The sequence below is a fragment of the Cydia pomonella genome, chromosome 1 (genome assembly GCF_033807575.1).
Source record: "Cydia pomonella isolate Wapato2018A chromosome 1, ilCydPomo1, whole genome shotgun sequence".
Lineage (NCBI taxonomy): Eukaryota > Metazoa > Arthropoda > Insecta > Lepidoptera > Tortricidae > Cydia > Cydia pomonella.
In genome coordinates this window covers 38,305,928-38,329,083 of record NC_084703.1, presented here as the reverse complement: position 1 = coordinate 38,329,083, position 23,156 = coordinate 38,305,928, and the positions used below count along the sequence as shown (strand labels likewise).

The following is a 23,156-nucleotide window of genomic DNA, read 5'->3' as shown; positions in this document are numbered from 1 at the left end:
ATTGGCTTGTCAGAGTATATTATCAATCCATTAACAGTGGTAGTTTTAATGTCAATACGTTTGTTGCAGATAAAATTAGAATCCAAAGAATAGAAAAGACCAAGAAAATTGTATGGACGAAAAGAGCTGGCTTATATCGATGAGGAATTGTGTAAGTTAAGATGAAATGTGATTATCTGTCCTAAAAAGGCCTAATTATTTTAGTGTATTAATAGTAAGTGTGCGATTTTCAACTGTGATGGAACCGGGAGGAACGTCGAATCGCGCCGGCCGGCGTTTTCCTCGCTTCAATTCTCAAAGCTTTTCGTGTGGAATGAATAAATTTAATCATAGTAAAGTTTGAAGCCAAATATTCACTATCAGTATTTGAGTCGGATATACTATCGTCTTATACATATCAGCATGTGACTTGTGTAGTGAACTAAATAAACGAGTGACGCCGTGGTGTTTAGAATAATGTCCTTGATATTCTTCTCGTTGTTGTATTTGCCATTGGTGTCGATATCTAAGTAAATTTGCTTCGAAAATTTAAATATTACATACATCGAATTAGAGAACCTTTTGAAGTAGGAATTTTAAATACAGTGTAGGTAAATTGGAATACAGTGTCAATTACTTTCTCCATTAATCTTTAAGTAAAAACCAAACCTATTGGTAGCAGAAATAATATGTATAATAGTCCTTAAAAATGAAATAGTGAGTTAGGTTCAAATCATATTTTTTTTTGTATAGATATAGCCCTTTTAATAAAAAGTAATTGGCACTGTAGTTGTCGACTAGGCTAAGCGTAAACTGTGCCGTTTGTCAAATCATTGTGGGTAATTAAGCGTCGATTTAAGAATTGCGCTCAGCGCCTTGGTGCAATGTGAGCTTTGCTTATTCTCCCCGAAATATAGCTTGATTAGAATGTCAATGCCATTACATTTAATGATAAAATATTGTGTGGCTCCGCGTAGAAATCGGTTTTTATATTAGACATTGCCAATTCGATTACTTAACTTGCATGTTGCTGCAATGGTGTTTAAATATAAGGAACATAGACTATGTAAATTACTGATGCCTAGTGAACTGGTTACTGTACGTAATGATATCATAGTTAACTTGCATGTCACTATTATATAGTATTACTTAAATTAAATTGTAATTTAACACAAACACAAAATTGTGTAATATGGAATTTACTACAAAGAAATGTAGTACATTCCATGTTGTACTGTGTCGAAAATGCAATAATAGAGTTGTAACTGTTATGACAGGAGTCACCGCAGACTAGTAAATTAATCTGCCTCGTAATTAGCTATATTTCATACAAACTTATTCACAGTAGCAACTTTTAGAGGTTTCCAACATCATTTTGAGATTGAGATTCTAATCAAGTTTCATGATAATTAAAATAATAAACAGTAGGTAGGTCAGTGGCGTCGCGCCAATCACATTCCGGCTCACTAAATCAACATTAGAACAATTCGTTATTTATCACTGTCAACAAAAAAGTAAACCGTATTTCAAAACAGTTTTTTTTCTACAATGTTATCTTAAGTATTTTTTTTTATATTAATGAGGTATTGTATATTTTTTCCTTTTTTTTACTATGTAATAACTAATATTTCCAATAAACGCAGGTTTATTTATTATTATTTTATATAGCCACAATTGAATTAATCATTAAATATAAAAGTGACATAAGCATATTAAGTAAAACCTCGTTTTGGTGTCTCTTAATAATGTATTATGACTAAGGACATAAGATAACAACATTTGTAACAACGCCACTGACCAATAAACGTGTTCCCATTGTCATGTATCAGTTACATAATAATAATGTTGTCGGCGGGGTTTGACAACATTTGCCTTATATAATTGATACAATTATATTAAACAGGACGGGTTGTTTTGTTTTTAAAGTTGAGATAATAATTATTTATAAAATTTATGTAATAGGGCTTCCATGTTATGAATACATCATATAAGTAATTTTGCTAAAACAGAACCTGAATGGATCCTCACATCTCAAGGCAAAATCCCCGCCCTCGGTTCAATCTATTTCCGTAATAAATCAATCAACTGCGTGCCAAATTTTAAACACAAAACAAGTGTCCTACTTTCATATGTTTACTATAGTAATTTTAAAAGGATCGGTAATATTTGAAGATGGCATAGTACAATTGAGGTAACGTCATTGTAAATCGAAGCACTTATAGTACAAAATTGTACGTCAAAGTGAGATTTAGCATTTGACTTTTCACTAGAATTGAAGTTGTAGGTATCATCTAAAACCTCTTTTACAACCAAGTAAGGTATCTTTCAAATTGTACTAGGATAAAATAATCTTCCAACTAATGTCACACTCGCACTTATTACCTACTAGGCGCTAGGTACTTCCTCCAGTTTTAAAGTACGCATAGACATCAACCATCCAATGTTTTAAACGAATGTAAGAATGCCATAAGGATAAGTTAATCAGCAATTTAGTAGAAAGTATTTAATGCGATATTTTTGTGCATGTTCTTTAAAATATTAAAGTCGAAGTTACTTTTTATTTTTGATATTCAGAAAATTATATTTTTCTTATAAGTTGCTACCTAAAGGCAGCAACCATATTTGAATATAACATACTTTTGAGATGTTTACTTGTCTATTCTATCGTCACGGATTGTGTCATTTTACTCTTAAGAATTTTAGTGTCAGACGAGGTTTATCTTATAACATAGCCCAGCGCACGGACGTTATTCGCTGTTTTCGACAGCCGAGAGCCTAGGTAATTTTTAGCAAGAAATCATAATCGGTGTTTGTTTTGCCTTAAGACGATCGAGTTCGAATTAAATGAAATAGCAATAAATTTTGATGGTGTTGTAGAATCGTTGCACAATTGTGATACTACTCATGTAGCGCCGCTTGCTACTCTGTCGTGTTGACGCCCTCGTTATGTAGGCAATTATATTAGAGAATGTTAGCTGTAAGCGTTAAAAATCAAACCCCAATATTTATCTGTCGCTAAGTTATTGTAATTTATCAGGTAGTGCATTATTTGGAGGAACATAATGTTCCGTGCAATAACTAGACCAATATTTAGGACATTCTACAATGCTTTACTGATGTTTACGCTGACGTATTGTTGAGAGGCGAAGTAGGAGTAGTTTGTGTTATAAGTGCAGCATAGGAAACATGTTGGCGAGTTCTATGTCTAGTTTACAATATAGCTAGTGCGAGGTTTCAAGTTTTATAGTTGCCACAAATACAAATATTGTTATTATGATTGAACAAAATTGTAGTAATTGACAATGTATGAAACGTAAAATAAAGTTTTTAGGCGTTTTCGCGGAATTTAACTATGTATGGTGTATTCCCGATAATCATTTAAAAATAATTCATATTCCGTTGCAAGGGACCTTCCCTTTCGGCCGCCACTCTTTTAGTGTTTTTTCCTTTCGGAATTACCAGAATACACCTTATAGATTATTTGATACAGAAATAATACCTTATTCGAAATATACACCGGGGAAACGAGTAATGCACACGAAGCGATTTATTGGCGCAAGTTTAGACTTACACTAATATAAGTTATTTGAAAGTGATTACAAAATGCTTAAATAAAAATATAACTTCTGACTAAGTGATCGTCTAGGTGTGTTGTTTTGTGCGATAGATGACGATTTGGCATTAGTTGAGATAAGAAAATCGCAATGGTCACAAAAGAAACTGAACTATATGGAGTAATGACTGGTGAAGAAAAAGCATAATTTCACACCAATTTATTAAATGAATTGAAATTTGCACCCAAAGACTGGCATAACTATCTGCGTATGGATGAAGAAACTTATTTGAAACTTTTGTCGATGGTAACGCCAAGTAACGCCAGTACGCTACTAAACTTGTACGCACGCTGACACAAAATTGGAACTTTTTTAAACTTGTACAAGTCCAAAATTTGCGCACGTATCTTCCAACACACATTACAGTAAACTTGTGCAAGTCTAAACTTGCGCAAGTAAATCGGTTCCATAACCATACAGCACCATAACTTGACAAATTTTAACCACGCATTCCCGAGGTCATAAGGAGCAAAAAATGTTATATAACGTTTGATCAAATTCTGCAAAAAAAAAATTGTGAGTGTGTGTTTTCTGCACACGACACGTTATTTCGTACATCTTGGTAAATAAAGTTCGTAGATAAATTTTGCTGGTTTCTTTTAAAACTGTAATGTCTGTCAGTAGGTATGTATGTCTAAACCAAGTCAAATCATAGTGGCAGCGACGCAGCCGTTTTTCACCGAGTTATGTTAAGAAACAAATTTTTACAAGGATTGTCATACTAGACCGATTTCAGAAAACTTTGTATGACATTTTAGTCTAAATGCGGTCAGAAATACCTTTAAATCTGTCAGGTTACTCGTTCCCACGGTGTATATAAAAAAGGTATTATTTCTACAGTGCTATATTTTATAGCTTCATTTGTACACACCTATAGCACAAGCGTTTCAATCAATGTACATTATTAATTTATGTACTTTTATTTGAAATTTAAGATTTTCAGAGTAGGTATACGTGCTATTCAAGCTTTCCATCCCGATACCAATATTTCTATATCCACAAAAAACATCGGTGAAATTAGAAGTCGCACGGTGAAAATACTCTTTCAGGCAGTTCAGAACTGCTGAGGACCACTTAACATACATTGCATTGAAAAATATGACTCGTTTGCTAGCTGTGTTCCTAAGATCATGATTTTTGTTTGATATTATTTATTTAGTGTAGGAATGTTTATGTAATTGTAAAATTTAGTGACGGGAAATATATTTAAAGACTGCATTAATTAATTGTTCATTATATTTGACAATGTTAGGATATCCCATTTCTTCATTGGAAATATATTAGGTATTTTGTAAGATGGGTCTGGCAGTGACCAAGTACCGGACGGCTCCAATAGATTGCAATATTTGGTTAGCAATTTGACGGGTTCGTTATAATGCCGGAAACGGCGAGCTTACAGTCATGGGTGAATATTCCGCTTGTCATGTTGTCTATTCACGTTGCCGTATTTGGCCTAATACGGCTCTGAATCTCTTTTGTTTTCTATTTTAAGGAATGAGATGTACACGAATATTTTGGCAAATACGGCGGCGAGGTGAATAGGCACCATTAGAGTGTTATGCAAACAGAGATCACCGATGATGTAGGTAGAGGTGGTCGTTACCTTACAGAAAGTTACAGTTCTACTTGCATCTACTCGTTTGTACGGTGATTTGTTACAAGTCGATGTTAAAACATAGCGGTTACGATCGTAGATAGATTACATCATAATGAACGGCATACATATAATTGTGTTGTATTAGCGAGTTCAGTATTATGTTTATGTTTAAAAGAAATGCCATAATGTACGAAATGGATTATATTATTAGTGTCTATTCATGAAACGATTTTTTACACCTTATCATATTCATGTTAAAGCTTACTTTAAGTAAAGTTTTTTTTTTATATTATATTTTAAATATACTTTTTATTGTAAATTACTTTTTTACTGAGTTAACCATAAAGACGTACTAAGTATATGTGATTTGCATGTATGTACAGTCTAAATCTGCGTGTCAAGTTTTTATTATTTGTAAAATAAAATAACACCATATTTACAAGACAAACATGTTTTACTTTAATATTATATAGCGTAAAATTGTATACTTTATTAATAGTAAAGGTGGAATAGGTACTTTAAATAAATTATCAGAGGATCTGCCGTAGTTTCAACTTATTCAGCCAATATTAGGCACTAGTACAACTACCTATTGTGTTTGCCAGCTCCGCATTTTGTGCATTTGTATTGCTTACGCTTAGTAATTAGATTATTTGCACCGTAATTACAACGTTACGAACATTAGACAGATTAACTTTTTACTACCTATAATTTGCTAAATGTATATTAATTAGTCAGTCCTATTATCGTTAATACAGAAATATGTTATTGTATGCAAACCTATTTATTACCTCTCAGTTCAGTTTTTTTCCATCACCGCTAACGACTTACACCTCTTACGAAGATAGTGGACGACCCTTCTCCATACAAATGTAGTCCCCATTTTCCTCTCTGGATGTGAGCATTATAGAAAATATTTTAACGCAATTTGATGTACAAGTTTCAACAAAAATAGTGGGGATCCGTTTAAGGGCATATTCAGTATCGTGTTTAACTGATTACGAAAAAGTTGAAGATTTTTTTTGCTGAAATAAAAAAATATGTCGGCTAACCTTCCATACAAAGGCCAACAATATCTTCGCATCAAAAAAATATTACTTCCACCTTTTCTTATTCAGAACACAAAAATGTGTTGTGAATTGCAAGTCGAGAATCTGTTATTCGTTTTAGTTGTTGATTCATTTGTTTTACGAATATTATCCATGTAAATTGTATTGTATTTATATCACTTAATTAATACACATATACTTACTATAAAATACGCTTACACACTTTTATGCATATAACTTAAATATAAATTGCTTAATTGTCGTAACACAATGGAATCATTTAACTTTTGACTAATTACAGTTTCTTAACTATGTACAAATTAGCTCAGTTCACCGAATATGCCCTTAAACGAATCCCTTATTTTTTACATCTTGTATATTAACCACAGTTACGCCCCTTGGTTTGATTTTATCGATTTTTTAATTACTATAAGAGTTGGGAGCTGTTCAAATTTTGTACTGAATTTGTGTTTTGCTCCTAACTCGTGTGCGGCTCTGCCGCGGCGCCGCCATAATGAAAATCAATTAATTATATGGTGAAATGGAGTGGAACGTACAAACAGCAACGCTCTCAACTGTCCATCGGTGGACCTTATGCCTTTTGTAATAAGGTCCACCGATGGACAGTTAAGAGCATTGGCGATGGTACACCATGTACGTAATGTTTATCGCGGTACCTGTTCTAGGGAATGAAATAATGGGCAGTGGCGCTGCAGCGGAGCCACTTGTACTCATAGATAGAAATGATATTAGCTTTTGTTTTCCTTATGAAAATCTGATGTACGAATGCTGTTTAATGTGTACGTGTTAAATATAGTAATTATAAATTAGTGATTTTATTTATTTTCATTATAGTGGTGCCGCGGCAAATAAGCAAACCCCAACTCTGAAAATAATAAAAAAAACATCGAAAAAAAATTAAACGTAGGGGCATAGCTATGGTTAATTACGAAAAATGTATAAAAATATTTTCAATTATCTCAATATCCAGAGAGGAAAATGGGGATTAGGTTTTTATGGAGAAGGGGTCGTCCACTACTGTCTTGCGCCGAAAGTGGAAATATCTCCATTTTCTCATTAACATAATAAATAATGAAGGTTTAATTTTCGTTATAATCTTATAACCTATTTATGGAAAAATAACTAATTGCATGCTCATGGGGTAGACGCCACATCTTCATTGGCCAATTAATTCCGTCCACTGCTGGAACAGCCATCAGTCTATAGTCCACAGTACCCGAAGTTGCGTACTACTTTTTTTTCAGAGTAACTATTTTTTGAGCGTTGGACTAGCCCGCACTCAGGTGCCAATTAGAATTATACGACCCTTTTTTGCAGGTAGTGGCACGTGCGGTTTTACTTAACAATAGACAAAGTATTAGCCGCTTGGGGCCAGCTTCAAATTGAACGAGTAGACATCCTAAGCGCCACTTGCACCATCCCACGAACCTGAGGTTAAGCGGTTAAATCGTTAACCGTGTCAAATTGTACTGGTAACCATGGTGGAGTTACCATGGTTACCAGTAACCGGTTAACCCCGAATTAGTGGAATGGTGTAACTAGCGTTAAGAAGATTGCCTCTACTGGTTTAAGTTATTCGACGTTGTAGTAAGGTGTATGTATCTACGCGAAATGTAGCGTTCACGTGGGTAAGTATAATAATAGCATTCAGTAGAAACAAGCCAACCAATATGCTATTTATTACCTCATATTTGCTCAAAGTTCATTTTTGCTGAAATATGAATGTTTTCACTGATGCAGTTTCCGCAGTGCTGGCGAGACATCGTAATTTTTTTTGTTGAATTAACTGGAAATGGCTTTCAAGAAGCAAAATTTAAAACACTATAATTAGGATCTTAGCATATTCGCGTCCACTGCTGAACATATGCCTCATTCGCCTGCCTCAATCAAGTAACGTCAAACTTCTATGAAATTATGACGCATAAATAACACGTGCACTGCGTGTGCTATCAAAATCGTTGCGGACTTATCTTGGTCCAACTTTAGCACATCGTATACATACTATCCATTGTATACGCACCAATGAATCTTTGCCATTTCTAAAACTTATCTCCTCATATCAGATTACTGCATGGTGTTGAAAGTCAGGTAGCCGGAGCAGCTATAGCAGGAAGCAGGCAGAATATGACGGTACTTAAGAGGAAAGGTCATCCACTATCGCCTTAATTATTTTTGCAGTACATATGGGGCTACTTTACCGCACTAGGGCGAAAATTAGTATATTACGTTACTGTGTAAAACATTTAAAGGGCCATATGTACTGTAAAACGTTGTACGATACATGTGCGAATAGGTAAATGGTAATTCGCAACTCGTGGCGATTTAAATCACTCCCTTCGGTCGTGTTTTAATTTATCGTCACTCGTTTCGAATTTCCTATTTTTCGCACTTGTATCGTAATGTACTATTATTGATATTTATGAAATTGTAATTCGTTCGCTTAGCAAATTATGCTGCAAATTAATGACGGTAAAAAGAGAAGAAAAGGATTGCACGAGGTAATTAAGTAGATAAACATTCCTTTTCTACTCCTCTAACTGTTATCTGTCATTTATACATAATGAATAAGAACATATTCGTACATATAGGGTAAATCGACAATTACTGGCCACTCTTTAATAACTGGCCACCTTATACTACAAATGAATTATATTCACATATACTTACAGTAACTAAAGTATAGTATGCAACGCTGTATAACAAGGTAATAAATGATCGTGGCGTATTCCTTTACAATCCCACACCACTCGACCTTTTTGACCCTTATGAAACGGTTGCATATATAATAGTATTCTATATAATCGTGATGTAATAGAGCTTTTCAATCGAGTACCGTGTTTAGGCAACAAAGCTTGCTGAGTTACCTAATTAAGCTTGATTATATCACTATTGCATACAATATTTTTTATACGAATCTTCTAAAGTAATACTTTTTTTTACTATAAAACCTAAATAATTGATGAAAATAGGTAGGTAAGTATCTCAGTAGACAAAAATGTAGGACAAAGGACATAAACGCGCTAAGCCATCGCCCGCCGTATTTTGTATTCGCGGAAATTGTTCAAAAGAACTTAAGCGCCAGCAGGGTGACTTGTGAGTTCGCTATGATAATGATTCAACGAAGTAAGTAATTTTTTACATTTTTTAAGTTTGTAACGAGGTTTACAGCTCGGAGCAGTAGAAGTTTTAAGTCTACAAACAAGTTTTACAACTGAACTAAAAGGCGCTATAAGCCATCATAATGTTTTATGAAAACCAAAGAGAATTTGAAATAGATGTGTATTGTCAAAGAAAACTTTGTAGCGACGTAAATTTACTGCCATCTTTCGACACATATTTAAACTTCATCCTTATTCTTTCACGATATGTGTTCAATTTGTTAAATATCAAAAAGCGGCGCCATCTTACCGGGCACTGCCTAATGGTTATGACGCCATCGCTCGAAACGATGTGCTATACCTTTGATCTATTAGATGGTGGCACTTTTTTATATTTTACAAATTTAACTCATATCAGTAAAAGAATAATGATCCAAGTCAAGTGGCGTTCTAAATGTTTTAATTATGTGTCGAAAGATGGCAGTACATTAACGGCGCTATAAAGTTTTCTTTTTCAATACACTTCTATTTCAAAATCTCTTTGATGATAACTTATTTATTAAACGTTAACTTCGTCAACGGAGTCGTACAGCGCCATCTACATGAGCTGTAATATTCGAAAAACGGTGTTGTGCTCTTAGACTTTATTTGCACTTCTTCCATTATCAATAACACTGGATTAAAAAAATGTATTTTTTTTTATTTAAAGTACATACGTGAACATAAGAAATTGGCTTGAAATGAAGTGATGAATGAATTAAGTGATATCAAAAGTTTTTTATTTATTACCTAGGTAAAAAAATGAATTAACTTGAATCTTGTTTATAAAATATTACAATCGTATACCCTAAAAAGCAAAATATACCTAGTTTAGATATCAGATAAAATGCGCCTACGTCTCACACATACCTATTCGTAAATTATTAGCACTTAAACTCGCTCAAGGATATTGCTTGTTCTCTTATCGGATTTATCTCATTTTGGAGGACGAGTGTCTGGATGTCATTGGCATTTCAAACAAATGCGAAAGGACGGCTTATCGGCAATTTGTGAAACAAAGGCCCTTCAGCGGGGGTTAATCGGTTTTCCGAATCCCCGCGGCGCATGTTGTTGTAGTACTTACTAGATAACTCGAGTGTCGAAATAATACCACTTGATTTCGAAACTAGACATACTTAACGATTGTTTATATCTAATTAGGCGATCGACAGTCTTATCCCGTTACAAGTAGCACCCACGTCTTTAAAAACCCGTGGAGAGAAGATGCGCGGCGCAGTTTGGCTGATAGCGTTTCGTTAGTCACTTGTTTTCAGTAGGTTTTGTACCCACTGAAAATGAAACGGTTTATCTTTGTAGGCTTACTAATGGTCGTAGCAAACGCTGCACCTATTCAAGAAAAGAGTGGTGAGTGTCATTGCTAAATAATAACTATAATAATCATAATAGAAAAAAAAAAACGACTTCTCACAACAGTTTGAAATGCCACTTAGTTATTTACCACCCTATGGCATTTAATTATTACTTTTAATTAGCCGCAAGCCTTAGAAAAACAGGTCCAGGTCCCGGTCCAGGTCTAGGTCCATGTCCAGGTTTGTGTGCCGGTTCATGTCTAGGCCCTGGTCTGGGTCCGGAATCGTATTCGGGTCCAGGTCCAGGTCCAAGTCGAAATCGAAATGGGTAATACTAATAAACATAACGAAAGGACAAATCGCCAAATGTGAACTACGAGTATATGTCGTTAAAGCTGAGTTCCGTTCTGATCATCATCAGCAGTCCTACTTGATCAAATGTGTCTGTTTTGAATGTAATGCTTGATTTGTTGATAAAAATACATAAATCACTATATGCATGCCATTAAGATTCCTTCAATTCCTCATGGATCTATCAGAACTGTATTTTGACAAAAATAGGATCAATCTGCATTCAATTAAAAAAAATCAAATCGGTTGATAAATGACTGAGTTCTGAGGTAAGAAACTTAAAAAAAAATTCTACCGATTTGAGATTTTTAACTTAGCTATAATATCTAGCCCTAGGTCTAGGTCTACCTTAGCTATCTATAATTAAAATAAAAGGATTTTTAACCTACTCCACTCTTGTATCACGAATTTCTTTTTAGAAGTGTTATGTATTTAGATGGGTACTTGCAGGATTGAATTGTAATGACAGCTGAAGGTAGTTTGGAAATAAATGAGTTTTGCTTCTGACCTCAATGGCGTTGTATCTTTTATTGGCGACTATGGTAAATTAATGTAATTTGTGTGCAAAATGAACAGTAATCTTTCAAATGTGGTGCTTCTCGGACAATTCAACCCAAAAACTGACAAGTGGTGTGATTATAAGGAACAATTATTATGTGCATTGGACGTGGCGGGCGTAGCGCAGGACCCATCTCGGGCGCGCTCGTTGTTTCTGTCCCAGTGTGGCAAGGACACTTATTCGCTCATTGCATCACTTCTGGTCCCGCAGAGGCCTACAAGTGCTTCATTTGAGGACATTATCAGTGTTTTGGATCAGTTTTTTGAGCCGGAAGTAAATGAAATTTTACAAGCGGGAAAGTTTCATAAACGCATACAATTACAACAAGAGAGCGTGCAAGAGTTCATCGGCGCGATAAGTTTACTCGGTGCTAAATGTAACTTTGCCGATCTTAAGCGACAGTTGAGAGATAGACTAGTACTGGGGGTGCGCGACGAGCGCCTGCGCCGCGAATTGTTGAAGACCAAGGACCTCACGTATACGGGGGCCGTTCAGTATTGTCTTAACTACCAGGCGACGTTCCCAGACTTGTACCCTGAAGCGCGTGCTAGTACATCTAAGCAAACTCCACATAACGAAAGTGACCAGATGGAAATTGATAAAATACAGTCAATAGTGAATTGCAAACATTGTGCCCGGGTTCACAAACCGAATGAGCGGTGCCCTTTCAGTAAGGCTTAGTGTTATTATTGTAAGCGACATGGGCATATTGCTTCGGCTTGCAATAAGAAACTAGGTAAGGTCCATCTGACTGATGACAAGTGTTCATGCGACTCCAACTCTGACCAGGAAGACATGATGAATGGAATTTATGTCTGCGCGGAGGATTACTGTGAACCGATTAAAGCAAATGTGGATATTAATGGAACCAAATTATTAATGGAAATAGATTCCGGAGCCTCGAGATCTATAATATCTGAGGAGACATTTAAAAAGTTGTGGTTTAACCCGCCCCCATTAAATACCACAAATGTGAAACTAGTTACGTGGAGCCGTGCCCCTTTAAGAGTTTTAGGGTTGTTACACGTACGAGTAGTTTTAGGCGACAAGGAGGCTCAATGTGAACTGTTGGTGGTCGCGGGCTGCGGACCGAGCTTGCTCGGTAGGAACTGGTTTAAGAAGCTGGGGCTGCAAGTGGATGGCGTGGGCTGGTCAGAAGAGGAAGTAGCTGAATGGAAGAATAAATACCCAGATTTGTTTATGGAGGGTTTGGGAGAGTACACCGGGCCACCAGTGTCACTGCATGTGCGACCCGGGACCGCGCCACGATTCATGAAAGCGAGACCTGTACCATTCCCACTAAAACAGCAAGTGGAGGATGAGCTGCGTCAGATGATTAAGGACGGTGTATTAACACCAATCAAATATTCAAAGTGGGCAACTCCCTTAAGAATTGTTAAGAAAGATAATGGATCTTTGCGTATCTGTGGAGACTATCGTTCTACGGTTAACGCATCAATAGATGCTGACTCATACCCGCTCCCTACATCGACAGAGGCATTCGTGAAGCTTAGCGGGGGAAGCATATTTAGCAAATTGGACTTGAAGCAGGCGTACACCCAGCTCAAGGTGGACGATGATACCGCGACGCTGCTAACACTAAATACACCCATTGGACTAATGAAGGTGAATCGTTTAGCTTACGGGGTGAGCGCTGCGCCGGGCATCTTCCAGAGGCTTATGTCTACCACCCTGGCAGACATGGAAGGAGTCGCGTGTCTTCTAGACGATGTGGCCGTCACAGGGAGAAATATGGAAGAGCATAACCAGAGATTGAACGCAGTACTGAAAAAGCTGCAAGATCTGGGTTTTCGACTAAACGTTAATAAATGCGTCTTTGCTTCACGGAGTATCACCTTTTTGGGCCATATGCTGGACGCCGAGGGGCTTCATCCGACACCGGACAAAGTAGAAGAGATTCAGGGTAAACCAGCGCCCACAAATAAAGAGACATTAAGAGCATTTTTGGGACTATACACGTACTACGAGAAATTCTTGCCTTACAAAGCAACATTGCTTGAACCATTGTACCGGTTGCTGGAAGGGAAATCACCGTGGACTTGGGGTGAGAAGGAACAAGCTGCGTTTAATAAAGCTAAGAATCTTTTGTCGTCGGATTGTACATTAGTCGGATATGACCTAAATAAAGATTTGTTACTGGTTTGCGACTCGTCAGATTATGGTTTGGGAGCCGCGTTGGTCCACATCATGGAAGATGGATCCGAACGTCCAGTGATGATGGCGTCTCGGACATTACAACCACATGAGAGACGCTACGGGCAAATTGACAAAGAAGCCCTCGCGATAATGTTCGGCCTAACTAAGTATCATCAATTCCTGGCCGGACGGAAATTTTGCATCATCACTGACCACAAACCCTTAGTTGGTCTGTTCAACCCGGAGAAACCAATTCCTGACCAAATATCGCCTAGAATGTTACGGTGGTCGCTAAAACTAAACGGATACAGTTATTCTATCAAATATCGGCCAGGCAAGTTGATTGGCAATGCGGACGCTTTAAGCAGGTGGACAGAACCGGAGACGTCTTCTGTGAAACCAAATGTAGACTGTCTAGGCGAGGTACTTTTGCTAGAAGAGCAACCACTGGGATGGAACCTGGATGTAAAAGCAATTGCTGAAGAAACCAAGAAAGATCAGATGCTACAGAAGGTGCTATTTAACGTACTCCATGGGTGGCCGCGCTCCAATACAGATCCTGAAATGCAACCATATTGGATCCGCAGAGATGCTCTTTCACACAATAAAGATTGTTTATTGTGGTGTAACAGAGTCGTCATACCTACTTCGCTCCACCAAAAGGTACTTAAATTGCTACATGCTCCACATGCCGGGATTGTACAGACCAAAGCATACGCTAGAGGGTACCTTTGGTGGGCTGGCATGGACAAGGATATTGAGAAGGTGGTGGCTGAGTGCGAGGACTGCCAGTCTGTGAGAAACAACCCACCTAAAGATCCGCAAATATGGATAATGCCGGACAAACCTTGGAGTCGAGTCCATATCGATTTTGCTGGTCCCTTCCAGGGAAAAACCTTCTTGCTATTAATCGATTCTTACAGCAAGTGGATAGAGGCAGAAATTGTTGCATCTATGAGCTCGGATACTATAATTACAATTTTGAGACGCATCTTTGCCTCACAAGGTTTGCCGGATGTCTTGGTGTCCGACAACGGCAGGACATTTACGTCCGAAGATTTCAATTCATTTTTGAGGAGGAACCATATCAGGCACATATTTACTCCGCCCTACCACCCAGCGACCAATGGCCAAATAGAAAGGGCTGTGCAGACATTTAAAAATAAATTGAAGAAAATGGCTGCCACAAACATGCCTTGGAGTGAAAAACTGGCGAAAGCTTTATACGCTTTGCGTACCGTCCCTAACAGCTCTACCAATAAAACACCAGCGGAAATGCTTAATGGACGCAAATATAAAACAGCCATATCAAGTTTGCACCCGGAGAGCACACCGAGCCGTGCCGAACAACAGCTAGAACAGGCAGCGCAGCGGCCGTGCGTGCGTGCATTCCATCTACATCAACCTGTGTTCGTGCGAATGTACACGCCAGGAACTAAGTGGGCAAAAGGCGAGATTGAGGCAATAGAGGGACCCAGTACTTATGTGGTAAGAACGGAAGATGGAGAGCTGCATCGTCGTCATGCTGATCAAATCATAGCTCGAGCATTGAGGCAGCCGGTGGAAGCTCCTACTGGGGACCAACAACCGCTTGAATTTGGATCTCAGTCGACAACAGAAGAAGATCCTCCTATTGAAATACCACCGCCAGAGTTATGGCCCGACATCATAGGAATTCCTAATGATTATTAATTGTATAATGATTTTGTAATTAATAGTGTTGATTTAGACTTGTTGATTATGGTGGAAAGGTATGTTATGTATTTAGATGGGTACTTGCAGGATTGAATTGTAATGACAGCTGAAGGTAGTTTGGAAATAAATGAGTTTTGCTTCTGACCTCAATGGCGTTGTATCTTTTAAGAAGAAAGATAAAAATTAACAACAAGACGTTCAATTGTTCTTTAATAAATCCTTGCATGCATACTTTACTCTTTGATCCTTGCACTGTCCCTGCGCGTCCTATACTGAGCTCATTTGTAAGTATTCTGAGGACTCACATTATCACATAACAGGGTAGGTACGGTCAGCATCAAAAGTAGCGGATGAAATAACGCTCCAACAGTATCTGCCACCCTCGAATACTTCTTCAAATAGTGATATTATCTCTACAGTTCGCGTTCAAAAGTACATTTTACAGCCCATTTGTTCTACATGCAGATACATATCTTTGTATAAAGCTGCTAAGTACTTTTAACGCGTAGTCGGATCCGAAGTTTTTACGCTTACTGGAGATGATCATTACACCGAACACTATTTAAATTGACAGAGGAATTCGGCGAGCACTTCGAAGGTGACATGGTGCTGCTGCCTTGGCAGCAGCGGGCGGTGTCAACGGCTATTGACGCCCGCAACGGCTTGAGGGGCGCCGCCAAACGGTGGCCAGATCGCACCGTCGTCTACCATATAGAAGAGGATGATTTTGGTGTGTGAACTCTGTATTCTGTAGATATTTAGGATTAAAGATTCTATATTTACAATAACAATATACAGATCATTAATAGAACTAGCTTATGTTTAAAATAGGCCTTGAACCAAGGATACTGGCGGCATTTCCTCGTTGTATCGCAATACTGATACTTTGTGCGAGGAAGCCGCCGCCAGCTCTTTGGTCACCAGGTACGTCAACCAGACGTTTCGCGATTTCTACAAAAACCTTGGGCGCGCTGAGACCTTTAAGGACCTAGAGTTTCAACGCCAAATGGTACAAAATGGTACTCTCTACCGAGGTTCTTATATTTATTACGTTTCAAAATTTCGGCGCTTTCCGCTGCTGCGCCCGCTTTTACATTAGTCCGTTGGAGGTGGGACGGTGGAGGATAGAATTATTTTCAATTCATTTGCAAAGGATGATATCGAGCTGATCTAATGATGGAGACCGATGGTGTGGGCATTGTAACTTTGTGACAAAACAACGCAACTTTGGGTTCTTTAATATCTACTTGTAGATGGCTGTTAAGTAAAGGAAAGTACAGTTCGGGTTAAAGATTTTTTATTTTTAGTTAACGACAAAAGCTTGTAAGTATACAATCTTTGACATTAGTAAACTTATGTTCCTCAGTGTCTGTAGGTACCCTATAGTCAGTCCTGTAGCTTGTGTGTATGTGTGTGGTACACAATTCTATTGGATCAGAATGTAAAAAAATCACTATATCTGGGCAATGGGGCTCCAATACTTAGGATACCTACTACCTTATTATAAGCATTATTATCAGAACTAGAGACGCGTCATTTCTTAGAGATGTAAGTTGGTAAACTTATGGTGTATATTATTTTTATTACTACTCAGATGAAGACCAAGTCAAACTGATCGAAGAAGGTATGACTGATATAGCAAGCAAGTCTTGCATTAAGTTCCGACCCAGAAAAAAAGACGACGAACACGCAGTTGTTATACAGGTATTACCTACAAACATATTGTTGCGCTTTTCAAAATTGCGTAATTGTATAATTTTAATAGGGCACTTTATTCAAATTGTTTTTCATAGGGATCAGCAAATGGATGTTTCTCTAACGTAGGCTTTAGCAGCCAGGATGACGAAGGCGATGTCAGCCAAGTTCTTAACCTTTCCAACGGATGCTTCAGGCATGGAACCGTGGTCCATGAGATGCTTCACACTCTAGGCTTTTATCATATGCAGAGTACCTACGACAGGGATGAATTTGTCAAAATCATTTGGGAAAACATCAGGGCAGGTAATAATTGTAATTCCGTCCGAGTAGATTGAAATGAAATAAAGAATAACTGACGGCGTATGCTAAACATAGTCAGGCTTTAAAATACAGTGATTTCATAAAGTGTCTTGATATTAATGTGTAGTCTTTATTTCTCCAGGTACTGAGCATAATTTTGCAAAATACACGAATGATACGGTAACCGATTTTGGTGTGCCATACGACTTTGAAAGTGTAATGCACTATCCGGAGACTGCATTCTCCAAAAATGGAAACAAGACGATTATACCGCTACAGGTAATGTATTTAAATAAAATGTTGATACTTTATTTGTTCGTTTACGTAAGTCGAGGGATAATCAGGTCCCAATGGATCCTGTTAAAATTGTGGCATATTTACGCGTGGACAGTGTTTTTTATTTAAGAAAATCTTTAATTTTGTACCAAGTCTGTAAATGTTTATTTTCTAAGTGCAATGGACAAACTATTATGATCCATAATTTCAACATACTTTCGTAGTAAATATATTCCACGTTAATAAAATGACTTAAACTTGAATACAAAAACAGGAATGGGTCATAATCTTTCGGGAAAACAGACGTCTTTTCTATGTGGACATCATTACACAAGTTGACGATCGCGATATGTTTTTCTAAGACTTTCTTGGTACAATTTGACGACCGGTCTGGCCTAGTGGGTAGTGAACCTGCCTATGAAGCTGATGGTCCCGGGTTCAAATCCTGGTAAGAGCATATATTTGTGTGATGAACACAGATATTTGTTTCTGAGTCATGGGTGTTTTCTATGTATTTAAGTATTTACAATATATATTACATATATCGTTGTATAGGTACCTACAACATAAGCCTTATTGAGCTAACTGTGGGACTTAGTCAATTTGTGTAATAATGTCCTATAATATTTATTTATATAAAATAATAATAATAATTAAAACCAAAGCGAGAGGTTTTAATATCAGGTACGTAAGTTATGTATTGAAGTCCATTTATTTTCTGATGCTTACAGGAAAGCCGCATATTTAGCTCATACTAAAAAAGTTTCTCCCGAATCTGTTGCCCTGAACCTGCTAGTCATCCTGTATAATTATAGTATTAGTACATAGTAGTAGTAATACAAGTGCGAAAAATAGGAAATTCGAAACGCGTGGTGATATATTAAAACACGACCAAAGGGAGTGTTTTAAATCGACACGAGTTGCGAATCACCTATTCGCACATGTATCGTACAACGTTTTACAGGACATATGGCCCTTTACATGTAGTTACGTGATGTGATAATTATCGCTCTAGTGCAGTAAAGTAGCATCATATGTACTGTAATTGTCCATTATGATACAAGTGTGCTAAGTTGGTCATCACACACGAGGCGATATTGTGCCTGCGAGCTGTAAGCGAGCGCGCAATAAGGAAGCCGATGTGGGTAATGACCAATGCATACGCGTTTCATACGACGTTTTTCATCATACTTGCGAGGAAAAAACTAAACTTATAAAATGTTTTTTTTTTGTTAAAACAGTACAAGTACAATTTTCAAAATGGTGGCTTACAGTATTAACATCGTATAGGTAATTGCACCAAAGCGTGCTGGGCTTGTAGGCACTTATTCGCCAGTTCATTGAAGTAAGCTACCAATACGTTTTCCAAGAAAGACTGGACGTTTTTGCTGATTTTCCATTGAATAAAAGTTTCATATGCCGCCAATTATTTTTCACCCGATTTTGATAGTAAAAGGCTATCGTTAGTAGTAGGGATGTGTGCGTTCTGGCTCAGCTTTGGAGGGTCAAACAGTCCTGGTTTTGGTTGATGACCTTTTTTTTAGCAGCCACACTGAGAACCTCAGGTGTTACTTGGTGTCAACAAGTGGGCGGGGTGTTGGTTCAAGATGTCGCTCTCCTATTGGTCGTTGCGGTCATTAGTGGTTCTAATTAGCTAATGACATTCCATTAATTAGGCCACACCTCCTAGTTGAAGTTATCAAGTGGGCGGGGTCTTGGTTCTGGATGGCGCTCTCCTATTGGTCGTTGCTGTCATTTATGATGCTCATTCCTTATTACATCGTAATTACATAATTCTCGATGGGACTCTGCTATTGGGTAGGTAATTAATGATTCCCTAACTGCATCCATTAATTAGGCGACATTGCTCATTTACGAGTAAACTGTTATGAGCCTTTCATATATTCTTAGACCAACCAACAGACGTTTCTCTGGGGTCACGGTTCTAACCTAACCTAACCTATCAACAGCGCATCACGGTTTAAACCTAACCTAACCTACCAACAGACGTTTCTGTCTGCTCAGGGGTCACGGTTCTAACCTAACCTAACCTATCAACAGCGGGTCACGGTTTAAACCTAACCAACCTGTCTCTAATGCCATCGAAGTTCAAATCAAACCTAACCTAATTTTATTATTTTTAGAATACTTCAAATATCTAGTTTTATAAATATTCTCGTTCATTACAAAGTTGAATGTTGAAATCTCTATTTCACACAATGGAATTTTAATGTGACTTTAATGTATGTATAATCTACTTAGTAATTGAGCTTATCATAATTGTTAGCCAAATTCCAATAACACGTATTTAGAAGCAAAACAAGTTATCAATTATCAAACAAGACTTTGTATTGAAACAAGATTTTTAATGATCTAGAGTTGTATATATAAAGACCTACGACGATTTCTTTTTTATACTACTATCGATTGACCCACGCTGTACTCCTACACCAGAAGGCATCAATATGTCGGTAAGTTTTTCTAATGTTAAGATTTTAAGAACTGTGGTAATCACGAAATTATGTAAATTTACAATTGTGTAACACATGTTTTGTTTTTAAATACAGAACTCCCCATCAAATGTCTTCGACGGCCAAGACTATACATTTAAGCAGTACTATTATCCAGTGTCAGATGCAGAGGACAGCCTAACTTGTGTACCAGACGAGCCGGTGAAGCGAAAATTAAACACACACTCAAATATCGATGCATTCTTTGACCAGCCAAAGATAAAGAGGAAGAAAAACGTGTCTTCCACTGTAGGAAAAGGCTGTAAAGGGGGTGGTATATCATATATATCTACAAACAAAGACGATGGTACGAATTCGACACATCTAATCAAAATAGAAATATTTGATATGAAAAAACTATCCAAAGTTTCTGATACAACTAAACACTGGATGTTTGCGGATGTGCGTGCAAAATATTTCGTGATGGAAAATGAAACAAATAAGCACTTACAGCAAGCTAAAGATCTCATTTACGGAATCACGAAGGAGATTTCCGAATCCGACGAGTGTAAAAAGTACCATTTTAATTCAAAAGTCTAATCACTGTTGTCTAATTGTGAATAAAAATATATAGTTTATACATGTTGATGTTTTATTTCTTTATTATATTGTGTGTAGTTATAAATAAAACCAAATCACATTTTTTTATCATATTATATTTATTCAAATAATATTCTAAACATATGACATATAGTAACATCATTACTTATTCTGTTTACAGCGGAAAAAACATTAATAAAATCATGCATTTTAACATTTTTTGTTTTTAAATAAAGATAAACTAAACAATATTTTCCACAAACCGATGTTAAATAACTTTGCAGTTCTTGGTGATTATAGAACCACTTCTTAGCATTTCTTTTCAAGAACATTTTATGATAACCTTCTGGTTTTCGACCGAATGAATCAAAATATTCACCAACACCATTGACATCAATGTAAATGGCTATCCAATGTGAGCCAGGTTTAAAATCTGGATCTAAGTTGCTTATTATGAAAACAGGTAGTTGAACAAACATTGGCATTCTGTTGGCTGCAAATACATTCGATTCCAAGGCTATATTCATTTTATTCATATAGTGTTGAATCTCATGTGTATCCATCTTGAGCTATGTTACATATATGATAAAATAAGTTATTGTCTGATTTATTTATTCAGTAATTAACTATTATAATCGACATTTACATCTCGGTTTTTATTTATTTCTATAACATTATCAAACTCAGCATAAATTATACAATTAATTGTTGTTGTTAATGCTGTATCAAAACGAACTTCTAGTCTCACACTACCATGTCTGACTAAATTCCAATGTGAGCTTGAGCTGGCTGAAAGATCTGGAGTTAAGTCAAAAGCTAGTAAACAGTAGCCTCCTTCATAGTCCTGTCTACCTATCGAGTTACCTTCATTGAAAAAGTGAATACCCGTTCCAGAAAACAAAGTATGATAAGTTGATGCAAATAAACCTTCTCTGAATGAGGGCTGCAATGTCTTTGATGGTACCTGCTGACCATCAACATATAAACTAAATAGGTTTATTCCATTATTATCAAAATTAAATGGATTTTGTGTGAAACTACCATTAAATGCTGAATTTTTTACAAACCCTATAATACATCTTTTAGGTACTTGTCCTAGAAATATGTTATCTAACGTTTTACCTTGAATTCCAGTTGGAATTGTTAAAACTTTAACTTCTGCTCTAGTGATAGGATATTTAGCAGTAGTCGAGGCTAAAACTTTTTGATGTGCTAGTAAAACAGATGGATTGATACGAGCCTTTCGAATAATAAGGCTTGCGTCTAAAATTGACACTTTAAATTTTTCATCCTCACTGTTACACATGAGATTAAACACTTCCTTACTTCGTACTAACTTTATACGCGTTTCTACACCATTAATTAAAAATTTGTCTTGATTAAATATATCACCATGTAAATGGCCAATCATGTCAATCGCTTCATTCACTTTAACTAACTCTTGTCTTTTAGAAAAACCCTTATTTGTACTGTCTGTAGCATCCATTTTATGAGGAGTGTCTTGATACCACAGTCCACATGTAAGATGAGAGGTTTTAGCTGCAGGTCCATAGTTAAGTAATGTTTCTATATATGCACGATATGCATAAGTGTTATTTGGTGGAGACACAAGTTTTTGATTTAAATACACATCTAACTGATTGAAGAGCGAGTGTAACCAATTATTAATAGGTGCAATTTGAGTTGTAGCTTTAATGGAATTCGATTCAGAGCATACTATTTTAGCTTTTATATAGAGCATAGTATGAGATAAGTCGATATAGTCATCTCCCGTACCAGGTACTTGGAATTCAATTGGTCCATCATCACTCAATGATGAAATCGGTTTGTAATGAATCCATTGACCACTTTCAATGCTTGTTTGTGTTGATGGTAGAGCAAACAAGTCCAACTCGGACTTAGCACATTCACATGAATGATTATGTATGAAGGCCATTTTTTTTTTTTTTAAGATGAAAAAATATCTTCAAATTTAGGTTTAGTTGATTTATGAGATCGTCTTCCTTGTAGTGCTTTACGTGCAATGACCGAATGTCTTGCTTTCCTTATTCTTTTATACCCTGAACCACTCATTAGAGAATCAATCTTATCATCGGCCTTTCTTTTTAAATTAGAACTGGCATCTTTAAAACGTGATTTTAATGAGTCCTCCAAAGGATGAGAGTTCATCATATCAGAGAGTAATCCAACACCGGCATTTAATGCTTCTTTACCTACAGTTCGAAATCCACTTGACAATAGAGGCAAAACGGATCTAAATAATCCCCCCAAAAAACTTCCAATTCCATGTCCACGCTGATGAGAGACACCTTTATATATTATTCCAATGCCAGACCCTGCCTGATGTGAGTAATAATGTTGAT

The 23,156-nt window shown here is 36.8% G+C and overlaps 3 protein-coding genes across 13 annotated transcripts in view; all 3 read left to right on the top strand.

The window, feature by feature from the left end:
• The window catches only part of LOC133522401 (guanine nucleotide-releasing factor 2), a 66,649-nt gene extending 60,686 nt beyond the window's left edge, over window positions 1–5,963 (top strand). For all 11 annotated transcript variants that reach the window (XM_061857791.1, XM_061857781.1, XM_061857773.1 and 8 more), the window contains one exon: window positions 70–5,963. The gene's annotated coding sequence lies outside the window, so the exon portion shown is untranslated. The remainder of the gene's footprint in view (window positions 1–69) is intronic.
• A 4,677-nt stretch (window positions 5,964–10,640) lies between these two features.
• The window catches only part of LOC133522484 (seminal metalloprotease 1-like), a 35,076-nt gene continuing 22,560 nt past the window's right edge, over window positions 10,641–23,156 (top strand). Inside the window, exons 1-5 of the mRNA XM_061857839.1 lie at window positions 10,641–10,762; window positions 16,044–16,199; window positions 17,064–17,173; window positions 17,263–17,470; window positions 17,610–17,746. Of these exons, the coding sequence (XP_061713823.1) occupies window positions 10,693–10,762; window positions 16,044–16,199; window positions 17,064–17,173; window positions 17,263–17,470; window positions 17,610–17,746 (681 nt within the window). The 5' untranslated portion in view covers window positions 10,641–10,692. The remainder of the gene's footprint in view (window positions 10,763–16,043; window positions 16,200–17,063; window positions 17,174–17,262; window positions 17,471–17,609; window positions 17,747–23,156) is intronic.
• LOC133522495 (uncharacterized) lies at window positions 19,502–20,833 on the top strand. The gene is made up of 2 exons (XM_061857850.1): window positions 19,502–20,214; window positions 20,311–20,833. The coding sequence occupies exons 1-2, from the start codon at window positions 20,209–20,211 to the stop codon at window positions 20,791–20,793; spliced, it is 489 nt and encodes a 162-aa protein (XP_061713834.1). The 5' UTR covers window positions 19,502–20,208; the 3' UTR covers window positions 20,794–20,833.